Below are 18231 nucleotides of genomic sequence, written 5' to 3'. Positions count from 1 at the left end.
ATTCTGGTGTGAGGATAAATTGGAGTCATTTTAGCTCCACAAACAGATGTTGCTACTGGATTGACATGTGGAGCCTGCTCCTGCTGGAGACAGGTAAAGTTTACCATTAGGACAGACGCAGAGCTCATAGATAGTCTGGCGAGGAGCTGAAGAGCTAGGTGGAGAGGACGAAAAGGAACCCGTCGGTAGATTTCCCAGGCGGATTGTATCTGCATTTAAAAATATCTACAAGGGGAAAATAGAAGGAATAAGTACGTGTCTTTCAGCATCGTAACATAATTTAAAGACGTATTTGGTGGCATAGTCATGAGGTTTAATTTAATGCATTCGCTGTCAAAATTTCTTGTTTTTCAGCTTTGTATAGTTGTAAATCCATTAATATTTATTAATGTAGTATATACAAATACTTCTTAAGCCTTCACTCAACAAGTTTATCCAGATATAGGTAGTGTTATACAAAACATTTTGACAATATTCTTGAACAGGTTGAATTTTCACTTGTACGCTTTACGATTAAAATGTATTCATTCATGGCAGTTGCATATCTTAACTCTGGAGGAATCTGTATTTTGATAAGTGTGAAGTGATATTAAAGCACATTCCCCAGTGTGTTCCTGTAAGCAGCAGGAAATATATGCTGGAGTGTGCTAAATTGTAAGGGCTTAACAATAACTACAGTCAGAGAATAATTAAATAAGGCTACAGAGTCATACACACAAAATAAAGAGCTTATCTGACCTAAATTAAGGGAAAAAATATTTCAAGTTAAAGTCTTATTAAGAAGGTCATCAAGCTATTCCCATTTGTTTCTGAACATTGCATATGATTAAAAAAAAATTTTTTTTAATCTCCTTCCACTGAAAATAACAAGAGAGAGTATGAAACTGTAAACACTGGAAAGGCTAATGCCCATGAATCTGTATGGAGCTCTGTAATATTTTACCTACTTTATATTTTCAGGGTGCTGAATAAACCACATCATGATATCAAATAAATAAAGGACAAAAAAACCCCAAGTCTTCCACTGCAACAAATAGAGGAGTTTCCAACTACTTAGAGTTTATTTTTTATTTAGGGAAGGAGTAAATGAAAGCTAAAGTATGATCAGTCATTTCCTCAGATGCACACTAGCAATTTCTGGAAGACAGGTAACAAATCAAAATGTCTTTAAGCCTTGCAGAAACAGTATGAAGCTTAGGAGAAGGTGAGTTCCTGAAATACTACCTAGTGAGTTTATAAGGCATTGAAAACCAACAAAGCCAACATAACACTGTTATATCACAATGTTGGCAGTACGTGTGAAGAACCTGGGAAGACAGGACATGTATTCTGCTGTCTTGTACAGGAGACAAATATTATTTTATGATAAAACCAGCTGTAGATGGCAGAAAAGCAGTGCAGAAGCTGTACCAAGCCCCAGTGGAGAGAAGTGGAGGAGGGCAGGCTGGCAAAAATTTGAGGAGAGAAGGCTGGATATAATCCCATACAATGACTGAGGCACAGTCATGTTACCATCCACAGTGGCAACAATTTAAACACTGGGGTGGCTGAATGAAACACAGACTGAACTAGCCCAAAACAATACAAACCTTCATTGAGGGCTTTCCAGCTGCTAGAGGAAGATAAATTGTTATTGTTGGGAATTTACACAAAAAGGACTGGAAGCAATCCCAGAGGCAGAGTGGATATCTGTGTGGCATGATGTCTTCTGGGTGGTGGGACATGGACGTGGGCAGGGGGCAAACACGCATCCCGGCACTAAGCACACTTCTTATGAGATAAATCTCACACTATAGCTGACTGCAGGAAGCACAGAAGGAAGACAGAAGTATGTCCCAGAGATATTCTGGTTGACTCTTCTGTCCCAAGATCAAAGCAATATGGACATCCAAAGTGGGTAATGGCTCAAGAAGCTAGGTAGTAAGAAAGAGTTTTTTGTTTTTTTTTGTTTTTTTTTTCCAGGAACAGTGGTCTACTAAGTACACAAAGAGATGGATACACAATATGTAACTCAGCCGAAGGCAAGCCAGCCTTCTTGGGGGGGGGGGTGGGGGGAAGCTGTAAAAGGCAGGTCAAGAAGATACTAAATTAGCAAGGCAAGAATAAAAAGGGAAAAAAAGAAGCATTCATTTTATTTCAAAATTGCATAAGTGCATAGTGAGAAACATAAAAAATGGGAGAATTTGTTAAACTCATGTCCTGACTGATAGAGGAATTGATTACAAAACTAAAAAGCAGCAAATGATTATCCTTGTTCTGTAATTCATGTGACAAAGGAATGATGTATTTAAACACAAATACACTCATGGCTGCTTTAAAAGTCCTACTTCGTAAACCTGAAATAATTAGGAATCAGAAGCCCAGAAGAAATAATTTAGATAGAATAAATGTGGATGGTGTTGGGAACAATTTAATAATGTTCTATGACAATTACAGCTGTAAAAGAATATTACATATGTAAAAAAATTCAGCTCAGCTAGGAGCAAAAGTAAAAGCAACTATAGCAAGTATAATAAAAAAACAAAATAACAGATGGAGGAAAAAAAGGAATTTGATACCAAACTAGAAGTTAGGAATTGGTGCAAGAAAGAAAGGACACAGCTGTCAGTCAGTGGGGTTACAAGTAATAAAAAGTAATTTATCACTTCTCATATTAGGAATAAAAGAAATTCTAACAAGTTCACTATTAAGGTAGCAATGATGGAGTTATCAAGAGTATAGCATAAAAATCCAGTAGCATTCAATAGTGTAAGCTGTGTCTAAGTATAGGTGCATCTTTTATATATAATAGTGCTCAACATAGTTGAGCACTATCTATACTTGCAGAAAGATCAAGTACTGGCATCAGAACATGATAGTGAAAAATACTTTCAATTTCAACAGTAACTCCACAGGGTATTAAACAGCAGCTACTAATGTTATATGCTCTTAGTGAGCAGCTCCAAATAATTTGGAACAAATAGTTCTAAAAACCACATCTGAGTAGCATTTTGGACTTTTAATACTGATTTTCAGTAAGCATTAAAACCTACTCTGTCCATATGCTTTCAAAGTTATAATTAAAAACCTAAACTTTAGAGATGCAATATTGCTATCCATTAGTTAAACAGGGGGTCCAAATATTTCAGCATAGGAGCCAAATATGTAACTTAAGGAATGTCAGAGGACCACAGTCCATGTTTGGGGGCATATCCTCTTCCCTCCCTTCTTCTGCTGAAAACTGAAATTCATGGCTGAAAAATCCTCCAATATCAGCAAAACTTAAACTGTACTTACCTCTTTATGCCTGCTGCTATGAGGTATATAAAGAGAAGGGAAGACGTAGCAAGATGAAAAACTGGAGAGTATTATGTTCCCGAGGAACACTATTGCTAGATGATAGTAGTTAATGGAAGTCACTTGTATACATGGCCTTTCTCTAATCTTTTGTGCTGTGAAAGGTATGAGATAAGCCATCTGATACTTCATATGCATCAAGGCCATGTGAGCCGGTCATGCCCTTCCTGAGACTCTCGCAGCTCAGCAGATAAATGGGCAAGGATAAAACTGAAACTTTTATCCACCCTTTTTGAAACATAGTAGGAGACTGACTGAGAGACTACAACATTTTAAGGGCAGCAGCCACACAGAGAAATGCTGTTTCACCTCAGAGAGCAGAGCATTTAGGATCATTTGCCTTCTATTTAAATACTTACATTTTAGAAATCCTAGATCACTGCTTTCTGTCTTGTGCATCTTAGTGCTGAGAAAATTATATTAATACTATACTACTTTTAAGTAGACCAGATTTCTGATTAATTAAAATAGCAGACTGAATCAGCCTGCAGGTCATGGGGTAGGAGTGGAAAAATTGTACTCTTTTTACATCATTTTAACGTGTTACCTATTTAATATGAATGTTCAGTAATTTCTGCTTGCACATTTTACACACACAGGCTTTGATTTTCAGCAGGGGTGTTTGAGTACTGTATGAGAGACACAGAAACAGCAAGAAGGAAGAAATCGAACAGCCTGAATTATTTCTATTTCTAAGGAAATTAGAATGCAATATTCAGTAGATTATTTCTGATGAAGTATTAATAAGTTAATGCAACTTTCTTCTACACAGTATACAGTTGTTATGTGTAATTCAGTTAGGGTAACATGACTAGTTACTCATTTCCCCATTTTGCAAAAAACAAGTTGACAGTTGTCATGAGGTATCCAGATGTATTAAATGAAATGTCGAAGGATGTATAACTGAGTGTTTGGCCTCTCTGTTTAGACTGTTTGCAATCAATTATTTCTATGAATTTTCATAAATCTCCTAAGATAGTTAAGTCATTTGTCACTTTATGGTGATGGTGATATTTACTGGGAGACATGAACACGTAGAAGAGCACAGGCATATGCATCTGCAAAGAAATGTCAAAGATCAACCAACCTGGCAAATCTAGGTAGCCCGATATTATGCCTTGTAAAATCATCCTGTGAAAGCGTACAGAAAATCAATGTTGTCAGTAATATTTGTTAACTGAGATCTGCAAACCATCTGCTTATCAGACTGTGGCATTAACCTATCTAAGTGGGGAAAGGATCAAAAGACAAGCTAGAATATATATATTATCTACAAAATATAGAACTAAATTTAAGGAGAGAACTTTCAGCGGGCAAGATTAAAGCAAAAGGTAAAAAATCAAATATCCATATAGCCATCTGCAACAGAGATATGAGTGTGCCATGTATATAAGTTCTACACTGGGTTCTTTACTAAGTCTGCTCAATACAGGACATAGACTAAGTAGAAAAAGTCAAACAACAGACTTTTTAGTGTTCTGTTTAGGATTTATAAAGACTGAAGAATTCTTCTGTATTCATTGTAGGACTTGATTAGACAGATGGTTCCAGTGAGGCTGCTAAGGCAGGTTCAGGTTTAGGGTGGGTAAGAAATGGCAGGAACTTGGGGGAAGTGTGGAAGAAAAGAAGGAAAGCTGAAAAGTGGTGTTCATCAGTCAGTCATATAACATTGTACATTACTGAACTGTACAGTGCCTGCTAAGTTTATAATATTCATTTATCCATACTTAGGATGGAAAAATTTATGTTACATTTTTGACTTTTTAGTACTCTAGTGGTGTTTATATGAATTGCTTGGAGATATTAAGTATACAGTTTTGTAAATTCAAGTTAGACAAACTCAAGTATATTACAATTTCTGATTTATAACACCAGTGCAACATAAGTATATTGGGAGCTACTGATTTTGTAGCCCCAGTACCGGTGCTATAAAAACTTTCTAGTGTATTTATTCTTGTTATCATGGAAATCATTTCAGGGCTGATCAATGGGGTTACTGTGAATGTTGATCAGTGTTTAAAAGTTCTAATGTTTATGAAACATCAATAATAATCTTATACACAAGAATTTTCAGAATGAAATTTTAAATTCCATTTCTTAGTTGCTTGTACTGGAAGTATTTGCAAACTCATTCAGAGGACAGATGTGACTTTTCTGTGATTTATGTGCCCAACACAGAAAGGAAAAAACATGCATTGGGAATATTTGTGCTCAGTCTACTGAGTACAAAACCATATTAATTAATTACCATTCAAATCAGATCTAGATTAAAATGTGATATTCATGGAAAAATCATTCACTTATGAAATAAATTATTCATTGTCACTTCTTTTTCTCTTTCTAATAAAATGGCTTATGGCCTTCAAAATTTGCCTGTGAAAAAAGGGTCTTCTCAGTTAAAACATTTTGCCTTTGTAGTTTTGGAACATCTTATTTTGATTAGGGACTTCAACATAAAAGTGCTTTCTACTATAAATTAACGTAAAAATGAAAAATTGTTTTAAACTGAAAAGTTTTCTTTAAAAATGACATGGTGTTTTAGTAATATTAAATTTCCATCAGTATTTCTTAATAGAAATTTTGAAATCTGCACTTTCATAAGAATTAATTATTTTAAATTTGTAGAAAAATATTCCTTCACTTCTACAAATCACACAGGTCACTTCTCCGTGACAGGAGTGACAATTTAACTGGTTAATATCCAAAAAATGGTTTTGAAAGCAAAATACAGCATACAATTATTAGACATTTTTTGGTGAATAAACAGTGTATCCTTGAGCTCTACAGTCTGTCATTGCTTATTTTTTTATTGAACTCAGTTCATTCATGTCATGAATTTAAATCTGTTTTTACAAACATTTAATCTCAGACAAGCATAATTTGGCTGAGCTGAACTAATCTGGGAAATGCTGTTGCCTTTGGCCAGCCATTCCTTCATAGTTGTGGCAAATGGCGTGCAGAACATGCTAGTTCTATTCCAGTGTATTTAGATAATTTAAAATTCCTTTCTTCTGTTTCAGAACAGAACAACAGCTACACAAAGCACCAAAACCAGAGCTTCAAAATGGTGCTTTTGGACTTACAAGTGAAGACTACTCCAATTTTATTAATCATTAAGCTCAATGTTAAATACAACTTTTGGACTTAGTGGGAGACCTGGATAGGACTATATATCAAATGTTAGCACTAGTGCATTTGTCGGTCAGTCTCTACAAAATCGTCATGGCATGTACTTCATCAGAATAAACCGAGTTGCATGAAAATGGTAAGGTCACAATATAAGCTTGACCTCTTGTCTTCTACACTGATTGTGAGTAAACCTTTTCTTTCAAAGAGTATTGCTGATTTTTAATGCAACAGCTGTAAGTTGCACCAAGGGATCAGCCTCATTATGCTAGAAACAACCAAATCCAGTCCACAAACTGTGCAATTCAGGAGTGCAATATGACAAGGAACAACAAGGAAATAAGCAAATGAATAGGAAAAAGGTCACAGGCAAGATGACTAATATGAGTATGTTTGTAACAACCAGATGCCTCAGTGTGTCTTTCTCCTTTTCTTTACTTGGCCTTTGCTAGTCAATGGGATGCAACTCAAGTGCAGAGCCTGGCTTGCATAGCAGTTGATTGCAGAAATACATGGCAGCTGGATGAGAAGGAACTTTCATAAGGGCTGAGGCTCAGCGAGCACCCTTCTGCTTCAAAGGGTGATGTATTGTCAAAACCATTAAAATTATATTTTGGACCAGTGAGTTGACATCATCAAATAATCCTTTAAGCTTGTTATCATTATACGATGATATATTTTACGTTCAATTCTACAGATTATTGTGCATTTGTGGACATAGCAAAATCTAGTATCTACAAAATTCAAACATGAGCTGTACTTTTGCATTGTGTTTATACGAGGAAGAAGCAGTAGTCGGCTAGCAGCCATTGTGCTGAATTTCCAGACAAGGAAGGTTCTTTTTCTTCTTATGTAAACCAGCAGAATCTGCTAGACCCTGGAGCTTCACATTTCATTTTGCTTGTAAATGATTGCAGCTTTAAACCATTGGTTATGGTTTATTTATAGAATAATACATAGTTCACAATTAAATGCCAAACTATAATTGAATCAAAGGATTCTGCTGATGCCTCAACTCACAAGGGTGCAGCTCAAGTGCTTCATAAAAGGGCAGCAGACCTGAGTCTAAATTACAGCCCCCATTATTCAGTCTGGGATCATGCATTATAATGTGTACTATGGCTAAAAGGATTATTATAATACTGCAATAAATAAAAAAAGTATTAAACAGCAGAATTCAGAATGCTTACAGATGCTTTCAGTTTATGATGTGGGAGGCTAAAGATTATACTGTATGAGAAATAAAGCTAGAGGAAAAGTATTTCGTAAACACATTTGTTCTTCAAAAAAATATATTCTGAAGTTATTATTTCCTAAAAGGGAAATATATCTTTCATAGATTAATCCACAGTAAATTCATAATGTTCTGCTACATGGTTATAACTGATTGATTCCAGATGTCACATAACTATTTCCTGGCATAATAGCACAATAAATATGCTATAGATGGAAAATATTAATTCATCTATCTTTGATGATTTATTGAATAAGCTTACAAACATTAAAATGTTAAATTTAGTTAATCAATATAAGAATAATACAAAAATGTATTTTTTTAGTATAAAATATCTTATCACAAAAATGGTTCATTCCCAGATCCAATTCACTGAGCCAATATTCTTTTATTCACATAAAAAGCCTGACCGATAAAGCATATATCTTCAGGCTAAAATGAAGATTACTTTTGACATACATACTTTGTTTTGTTTTAGAATGTGTTTTCCTAATAACACGTTACGATAAACCCTTTACACTTTTTCTCCATACTGTCTATCAACATTTGGTGTATCCATTGGGCCGTGAACAAGGGCAGCAACTAATAATTTTTTTTATATAGACATTTTTCTTTCAGAAATTAGTTTCAGTCCCTCAGATGTTTACCCTGGGTCCTTACACCTGGCTCGAATTAGTCCATTGATTCTCTAAAGTGGCCATGGTGACTCTGCACTATCAGTAACATTGTGGATGTCCAGCTGGAGTAAATACTTAAGAAAAACCAGAATTCATGCAATAAACCCACAGTGTTTATACATGCAAAAATGTCTGCTGAACCCTTGGATGAAATATGTACAAAACACCACAAAGATGCATGGTACTAAAACAAGACATTATAGGTACAACCATTGCTCCAGAGATCACAGGGAATTGAAGAAGGGTAACAGTCTTTCTGCTTTGCTTCTTTTTTTTTTCGCTTGAATATTATTTTTTCCATGGACAATATCATTAATGGAAATAACAAAGAAGTATATTCCAAGTGAAAAATTAATGTTAATAAATATGGGAAACGTATTAGACTGGGCCAAGGGAAGCAGGAAGTGTTACAGGAAGCTGTAGCCCTGCAATAAAACTGCCCATAGAGAGCACAAGGGGTAAGGGAGAATGATATTTACTATTAAAAGAGGGATAGATTGTCTTTACTGCTATCTTGGCCACGTTAGGAACCAGTAACAAAGGCTTCATCTTTAGAGAGGTGCTAAGTAAAGATGAGGGATTATGATAAGAGCTGTTACTTGGAGAAACTCAGAAATAAGCTGGGACGTGTGGTGAAAATAAGTATTTGAGGCTGTGAATTAGGAAAATATTGTGCTTTAAATATGCAGGACAGACACTTGGAGTTATGGAAAACTTTTATTGAAGTAGGCCTTTGATTCAGCATAATGGCCAAAAATGTTCCTGTCTACATTGTGATGCAAAGCGTGTGCCTTGGAGGACATTACCATCACAGATGCAAATGCTGGTTTTGTTTGTTGGAGTAGTTTGTAAAACATTTGGGAATGCTTGGTAGAAAATGCAGACACAAAGGTCAAAAAATTTCCAAAGATTTCTATTCCCAGTTAGACATTTACATTAAATAACTAGTTTTTCAGAAGTGCTTGTAACCTAGGAAGTGCAAGTAAACTAGCAAGTTCTCTTTTAGTTTGTCAGATTCATCCAAAGTAACTGTATTGTACGCAAAATCCTAATTATTATTAAACACGATTAACTTTGTACCAGTATCACTTAGTTGTCTCTGTCCCATAGATATGCTGAAGGATGGGGTAACATTTTCTTTGACTGTTATATTAAAAATCATCCTCATCTTTATCTATTTAAATATAACAGACACTTTTTTCAGTGTGAATAAAATTGAGTGACTCAAATATTTGCTGAAAGCAAATAAATAATCATGACTGAGCAAGTTAAACAAGAATCATTTTAATGTAGGCAAATGCAGAACACTTCTCATGATGTTTACCTCTCTCTTTAGTAAAATATCCTTATGTTGTTTGCATTTTGCTGGGCAGAGCCGTAGAACATTTCTCTACCATCTGAACTTACCTCCCCTTCTGTGGATTGTAAGTGCAGTTCTTTCCTACAGGTAGCCTTTAAGTCTCCTGCAGCTGCATTGACTTGCACTCCCCTGGGTGCTTCCATCATCAAAGATCTAGTAGGAGATTCAAGTCTGAAAGACAAAAACAGCCACTGAGAAAAAAATGTACTGATCCATAGGACCAAAAACCCACCCCACTCTAAAAAACACAATATATGTAGATACATATTTATTTTGAAAGATAAAGTAAAAATGAATTGCTAAATATGTGATTCTTTCAGTATTCTCTATGGCCAAGAAAAGAAAAAGAACTTCAGTATATGTTTAAATCCATTCCTATTGGATTGTCCTATCCTAGACAGCATTTAAGCATGTACTGATATAAGTTTGTTTGCTTAGTGGTGCTTTCCTGAATATGGTACCTGATTTGCTTGACTTTACTAATACTAAAATATTGATACTTAAGATTCCACATGTCTCTGTGAGTGCTACTGTACTGACAGGTTAATAACTAAAATTTGTTTAGTGACGAATGACAAATATTCATTTAAATAAAAACAAAACAAAACACTTTTTAAAAGTTTTAAATAGTGAATGAGTTTTAAAACTGAATGACTTAGAATGACTTTGCCTTTGTAGGATTATTTGTGCTTTGGGGAGATGTAGCAGTGTCATGTGGGAAGAAGAGGGAAAAAGAAAGATGATTATGTCTCTATTATTTTGTTTTTTTCATGTCATTTTTTCTTCTGCAAAATACACATTATCTTCTTTAACCCTGTTATAATAGTAACATTCTCGCTATCTCTCCTCAGTGCAACTATTGTTATTCTTTCCCTTTTTCTCTGTACTCTGTGGTCATGATTCTTGATCAACTGTAATGCAGAACTGTGATACTTTCTACTATCTATCAGTGTGCTACAGATTTCTCTTGAAATGGAAGTACCAGTGCAAGGATTTTGTAGAAGTGGTGTTGACACACTGAATAATAAAGATGATCAGATGAAGACTACTGAACTGGAAGCCAAAAATTTGGATTCTAGTTGGGTTCAGCCATAGACTTATTGCACAGTCCTGTTAAGAGTGAGACAAATCTCTTAATCTATTTATATCTCATTTCCTCAGTAATACAAAGATAGAACAGTTCCACTTTACTTGAACAAAGGCTGTTTGTAAGATGAAATATATTAATGATGGCTAGATGGCTAGAATGAATTGCTGGGAGAAAACAGTGTATTTCCCTCTTTAACAAATTACATTTTGATTATTAGAGTTACATCCATCCAAAACTATAATGAACTATTAGACGTATAAAGGAATGAATAGTTTGACAAAGTATTTGCTATAGAAGAGCCAAATGAAAGATCAATAAATCAATGGAACAACAGAATTTCAGTGTATTTCAACTATTGAATTTTTTTCAGAAGAGGTGTACAGAATAGTAATATATTATCAATTTGAAACCAAAATGCCACATTTGCATGCAAAGCAAGTCACTGAGATAGTGTCCATGAAATATTTCTGATTGTTACATGGTCACTGACACTCAATGGGGGGAAAAAAAGAAAAGCAATTATTTCGCAGCACAAAACCAGACCGTTAAAAAAACATGTCCAGATAGAGTACATCATTATTTGTAGGTGCCTATAAAAAAGAACAAATGCAAAATGTGCACATACTGATTATTAAAGAAAGCAAAAACACTTTATTGAAGACACGTTTAACTTTCTGTATGTTGATTAGTTCTGTTTTATGAAAAAATAAAACAGCAGAACTGGTTGAATACTAATTAAGATTATCACAAGCATAATGGCCAAAAAGGGACAAGGTACAAATAAATGGAAGTAAAAATCAAAAGTTCTTATTTGATTTTTTTTAAAAGATATTACTAGAGATTTCTTTACCAGCTGCTTTCATTCATGATTTTTGATAATTATATTACTATACATAGAAGCAGTAGAAAAATTTTTGCTTTTGTATATACTAAGCCATTTTCTTTCATTTTTTCACACTCTGCATATGGAGAAGTTAATAGAAGATTTTGTGGTTATTTGCACCAGTGAAGAATCTAGGTATCATGAATTATTCAATCATCAGTCATCATCAGTGTTTTCAAGGAGGTGGTCTGTGAACTACCAATTTCTATAAAGCAGCAGAAAAAGACTTTCCAAAACCTTTTAGAGAACATGTATCTACACTGGAAAAGTCAAAAAACAAAAAACAAAAAAACCCAAAATTAAAAGAGAAACCTAATTTTTATTTGCAATGAAAAGCACTACAGAGTGCTGCATAAGATTAGATTAGATTAAAATTAGATTAAATAATACCGAGTAACTGTGATATAGATAAGAAGCACTATATATCTGATTTGTGTATCAGTCTCAATTTGCCATAAATCATGAAACATTCCATTATATACAAATTATATATCAGGTAACAAACATCTGTATTGTGGCATGTCACTTTTTTAAGCATGAGTTTGAACTTTCTTAACGGGGTGTATGTAGGGGGGAAGGCTAGCAAGTAATTGCCATAGGAATTTAGGTCAGACTCCTGCAATCTTATCAACAAACACAAGTTAGACCTGCAAAAATCCTATTTCAGTAACACTAGAGTAGTTTAGCACTCTGATGAAAAAAAGGAAGTCATATAAAAATACCAGACATTTAGCTACTGTTCTTTCAGTTGTTATATAAAGTTTAGACATTAGGTTTTCAAAAGCACTGTATTGCCTTAATTAGGTTTTACCATGAATTTCAAAGGAAACTGAATTGTATGATTGTTAAATTATTGGGATACTTCTATTCCATATTTTTCTGCTACGTAATTTTGTGATTTTTAAATTAATTTCCCAGAATATTTACTTTTCCCACTGGTTTCAGCTGCAAGTTCTTAACTATGAAGACAAAAGTGCCCGCAGTTACATTCATTACATTGAATTGATGACATTAGAAAAGATGCAAAATTTCTGGTTTTGTAATATCAGAATCATTCTCAGACCTGACTGAAATTTTCCAGCAGGACAAAACCCATTCATCTGGAGGACATCTTTCAAGAAACGATAATTTTGTTATACAATAATAAAATGATTTTCCCCAACATATGCCAGTGTGTAGCTCAGAGTTGTTTTCTCCAGTTCCATCATTGTTTTTCATGAACTTTATTAACTTAAATGACTGCCAGTTTATTTAAAATGGAGATGCTTGATCAAATCATTTCTGAATTTGAAACGGAGTTGTTAATATCAGATATCTCTACACTTTGGAGAAGAATTTCAGCATTTTCAGACAGCAAATAGATATTTTTAGCAGTTTCAGAAATCATACAAATAATGTGTTAGAAATGTCAATGAATGGTTGATGATCTGAAAAGCAGTTTTTAAAACACTAGCCATCTATTAGTAAAGGTGCATGCCTATATCTGTTTCACAATTACTAATATACTTTTTTTCTTATACTTCTGATGAACTACATCTGAAAAGTGACTTTGCAGCTGTGCAATCTGCAGCAGACTACTGGAAATGCAAAAGCCTATATACACAGGGAGAGTATTTCCTCAGTGTTTTGAGATAAATTATTTCTGATACACAGCTTGCTTTATAACTTTTTCCTTAGTCATATTTTGAAAGCTTTAATCTCTACTATAAACTTATTGTAACCCTCCATATTGTAATACTCATTGCTCCAAAGAAAAGTGCGTTATTAGAATAGCATACCAAGAATTTGCTTTCCTTTCAGATTTACTGATGGCCTGTAGTATTTACTTCTATGAGTGAATCCTACTCACATAATATAATTCTTCCCCAAACAACAAAGAGCCATGATGGAGATGGCAACTAGTGCTATTATTAGTCTGAAATAACCACACTGTAGGAAAGATAAAGAAGCTTTTAAAACAAGTTTTTTTAAGCAATATAATTCATCTATTTTCCATACATGATGCAGACAGAAGATCTCTCCAGAGCAGAGAAGGGCTTTTTTTCTTTTTAATTATCAACGGTTGATTTGTCAAAAAACATGAATTTCAGAGAATCAATGTTATATGAATTTGAGTTGAATTTATTTTGAGTTATAGAAAGGAAACCTTTCAAAATGATTTGAATATTTTGCTTTGAAGTTATTAAGATATTTCTCATCAGAAATGCAGAAACATTTATTTTTCATTTCAAAATAGCATTTTCTATTTAAAAGCTGACCTAGATTGAATGAGAGAAAAATAATTTAAAAAATGAAACAAAAGCTTTCATTTTGGGTTTTAAGAAATATTTTAGATTTATTTCTTATATATCCCTCATACTCACATGGGATATAATTTATCTATGTTAGTTTTGCTCTGTTGGCTAGCAGAAGATATTTCCTAAAATAGAAGGAAATAAATTTTTCACATTTGCACAGGAGAAACTTCTGTTTGCTTCATGTCTTTTTAGGCAGTGGATTCAGCCCACACTGCTTAGTAGAATGACCAATATGACATCTGGATTACTTGATCTTTCCAGGCTTTTACAGTCTTTTTACCTCTAACAACATGCAATTTGTATTCAAAAAGGAAATTAAAAAATATGCTGCCAACTAGAGAATGCACAAGCAGGTACCCATTTCACCTGCATCTTGACACCTGAGCATCAAGACATATTTCTAAGTATTTAAATTTTATATATCATGATCTTGCCATCATACCCTGAATGTTTTTTTCAGTTAGCATAGGAATCTATGCTATAAGTGTATTAAATTTTTTTTCAAATATAAAAACAAAGAAAAAAAACCCACACAATTTACCTGATATCCTTTTTGTAGATTTCTACAGATTGAAATAATTGTGAACTCAAGCTTGGTGCCTGTAGGTATAGAGTTGTGGTGGACGGAAGGCAAGGGGACTTTCCAAGCCTCTCTATCCTTCTTCCCACGTGTTTCTTGTAAAAAAGCACCCCTCACCCCCAAACCCCATAGAACTTAGGGCCACCTTCTTCCTCCAGTGAATTTATTTTATGCCCAGTTGGAATGAAGACTTTTCTTACAAAATAATTTTGAAAATATCATGCTCCAGAGAACTGAAACAATTTTACATATAGTATTTCATTCCAATTATTCTATTAGTATCAAAAGAACATCTGGCTGCCTCTACGCTCAAGGAATCTGCAAAGTCCAGGGAGTCCTCCACAGAGCCGAGAGGCACTGAACACTGAGGGGGCTGGATAAAGTTAAGGTTTCCACTCTTTCCAGTTTCCTTCAAGTCAGCCTGCAAAGTCCAAGAGTGCCCAGAAAAAATTACTGATGGCTTTTATGACCACGGTGACAAAGAACCTGGAAGCCCTGTTTTGGACTTCGCACTTGCAGCTCCATTGCATGGAGAATATCTTCATGCCATAGAGCAGAACTGCCATAGAACAACGGATGCTTCGGCGTTCTAGGAGCCTGAAAAACTAGACTACAAAGGATTCCTATTTTCTCAAAAAATTTCAAATAAACTAATATAATGCCATGTGACATTTCCTTTTTTAAGTATTGGATTTTTTTTGAAGAATCACTGTTCAGTCAGAAGATCCTTGTTTAGCTGCATTTGACATTGCAGTGGGAATACTATGAAAATAAAATTATTATTCAATCATTTCAATCTCATTATTCATACTACTTACAGCTTTATATACATGCACTTTTTTATATATATATAAATGACTAAAATTCTGTTCTTGATACATTTACACTCTCTGTAAGGTGCATGTGCTTCATTACTAAAAGAGTTATTTTTAAAGAGTTATTTTTCTTGAAACTTGTTGTATTCTAGTGTTTTTAATCAAATGTTTGTAGTACTTTCAGGATGAAATCAATACTTTTATTGGAATGCAAGGGAAAATGTGGCAGCCTCATGGAGCCTTAATTTTGTTCACTGATCATCAGATATGACTTTATCAAGAGGAAAAGTCTCAGATGCTCATGTTCAAGCTCCCTTTGATATCAGCAGGAACCTAAACTTTAAGGGCAGAATTTGGTTGTCTGTATTTTGTGACTCCACCAAAAGAGTCTTAAGTAAGGGAAAGTTAAGTAAATATTTCGTGGCATAGGCAATGGCCTGAAAACAGTAAATACCAATATCACTTTTCTTTTCCAATATCCAATTCACAACTCATGGACAATGCACTTAAATAAAGAGGAAACGTTCTTGACTCAAGCCAGAACAGTAGTAAGGCATTCAGCACAGCATTTGATGTTATGTCCATGCTCTGCATGTCACTGACTATGGCATGTGTCAACATGACCTTATTATAACTCCTGAAATTCTAATTAACCCCCAAATCAGCTCACTGGGCTCAAATCCGAGTTCTAATTGCCCTGTATGTGCCACTGGTTTCAGCTCAGTCGGTCTGCATTATCATAGCAACAACAAAAACCATTGAATATTTTAATGTTATTTGACATAGTTGATAAATGAGGAAAAGCGGAAAATAAAGGATCCCTTCTGAGAATATAAAAATAGTAGTTACTGAAGAGAAAGAAATAAAATGCCTTTTTAATTATGTTATTAAAGGACTAGAAAAAGTGAAGAAGCATCAAGGAAAGGTGAGAAGTGCCAAAGGGAGCAAATGTTTGAAGAAAGAGCTTGACAGAGGAGGCAGGTGGTGTGAGGAAAGTTAAAGAGAACCAGTATATATGCACTCCTGTTTCTCGGAGTGGGCTAGAGCATAGCCAGAATAGTTAAAGAGTAGGAAACTACCAAAATCACAAATAACATTAAAAAAAAAACAAGACCAGAAACAATTAAGCTGTAAGGAAGATTTGAAATAGCCAGAAAAACCTGTAAGTATTTTAAAAACCTTCTGGAATTTAGGTAAGAAACAATCTACTGACCAGAAAAAAAAACAAAAACCCAACAACAACAACCCCCCCCCCCCCAACTAACTGGAATCTCTGGTGGTAAAATTTCATGGATTCCAGAATGTAAAGTTCACCAAAACTCAAACCTTTGAAAATCAAAAAAATAAGTAGAAACGTAAGGTTTAGAATGTGACCATCCAGCTTCCTGTTCTTAGAGAAACACCACAACATGCCTGAAAGTCTAATCTTTCAGGCTATGGGACATAGATCCGTATACGAGACAATCTAAGATAGTCCCTTAAGAAAGGGGAAGGAATTTCTCTCCAGGACATAGCCCTGATATCTTAGAGTTACCTCTACTCCACCCCATCTGTTCCCCTTCCCATAATCTTCCTTCCTTTTGTTCTTACCTGAAACCCCTTCTACACATGCCCTGCCACTCTGCTGCCTCTCCTTCTAATCACTCTTACATGAAGTCTATTTTCTTTCTAGAAATAGTTCCAGTACCTGAGCTGTCTTTCAGAATATATTTTCTTAAAATAGAGATCTATCTTGTCAGAAACAGATTGGAGCAACATGCCCACAGATAATTCTCCAGTGGCTGTCAAGAGTAAGATTTGAACATATAGTGCCTGGGAGAGGCTCAAGAGCCAAACAGAGCTCTTTGAACAACCAGAAACACATGAGAACTGACTGACAGAAAATCTTCTAAATTTTGAACTCTATTAGCTACCTGTGATTAGCAAGTGTTAATCCAGCGCGCCCGTAATTCTCTAATGTTATCTTCAATGTTGTTTTCCCAGAGGGCCTCAAGCTGATATAGATAGGTATTTTAGTTGAGATAAATTGGGACATGGTTTTGTGACACATTCGGATGAAAATGCATCCTCCTATGGAAAATTATTCTGCTGAAATTCTTTAATTGGGTCTGTTTCCACCTCTGCAGATTAAGCGCAGAAGAGAACTCAGAATACACATGCTCAAGTGGGTTTCTTAAACTTTGTTTAAGAAAAAAGATTTCAGAAAATGTTTGTTGAGTTTACTTTCAGTCATTTTTTTAAGGCAAGCACCACTTCAGAAAGAAGCAGAGAGAGATTTTTTACCTTCTGCAATACAGAATATAGTGAGTATTTTACACTATGAAGAAACCACATAGCTTTTCCTTTCTTTTTGGCAGTGAATTCTATCCTCAAATAAAACCAAGGAAAGCATGAAACTTGTGGCATAAGAAATACAAAATCATTCATTGTTCTCTACTGCTTAGGCTACCTTTTGAGTTCTTTGAATAATTGTGGGTACAGGCAATAGAAGTTTGGTGAGCAACAGAACTAATGCTTTTATAAACCAGTGTCCTACACCCACTATAACTATCCACCACAAAAACTCTCATCCTCAGGACCTCCCTCATCTTATACACAGCCTATATGAGCTTCCGATCCTTTCTCTGGTTCCAGCAGGGCTCTGTGACAAGAACCCAAACCGTCCCCTCTGCACCCACAATACTGCCAGAACCTCCATGTCCTCTGCATACTTCTAGCCTGCCCATTACACAAAATGTGTCATAGGTTGAGGGTAGTCTGGAACCACGTGTATCATGGGCAAACCAACAGCTGCAAATAAATGATAATACCTCCCTTTTCTTATTAGAAAATG

The 18231-nt window shown here is 34.8% G+C and overlaps 1 protein-coding gene across 1 annotated transcript in view; it reads right to left on the bottom strand.

Moving 5' to 3' along the window:
* SGCZ (sarcoglycan zeta) overlaps positions 1-18231 on the bottom strand; it is a 237860-nt gene that overhangs the window by 153 nt on the left and 219476 nt on the right. Inside the window, exons 6-7 of the mRNA XM_067297146.1 lie at positions 9781-9904; positions 105-225 (exon numbers count right to left, since the gene is read on the bottom strand). Of these exons, the coding sequence (XP_067153247.1) occupies positions 105-225; positions 9781-9904 (245 nt within the window). The remainder of the gene's footprint in view (positions 1-104; positions 226-9780; positions 9905-18231) is intronic.

This window comes from Apteryx mantelli, chromosome 5 (assembly GCF_036417845.1).
Source record: "Apteryx mantelli isolate bAptMan1 chromosome 5, bAptMan1.hap1, whole genome shotgun sequence".
Classification (NCBI taxonomy): domain Eukaryota; kingdom Metazoa; phylum Chordata; class Aves; order Apterygiformes; family Apterygidae; genus Apteryx; species Apteryx mantelli.
The sequence above is the reverse complement of the archived record's forward strand: the minus strand, read 5'-3'. Positions and strand labels throughout refer to the sequence as shown.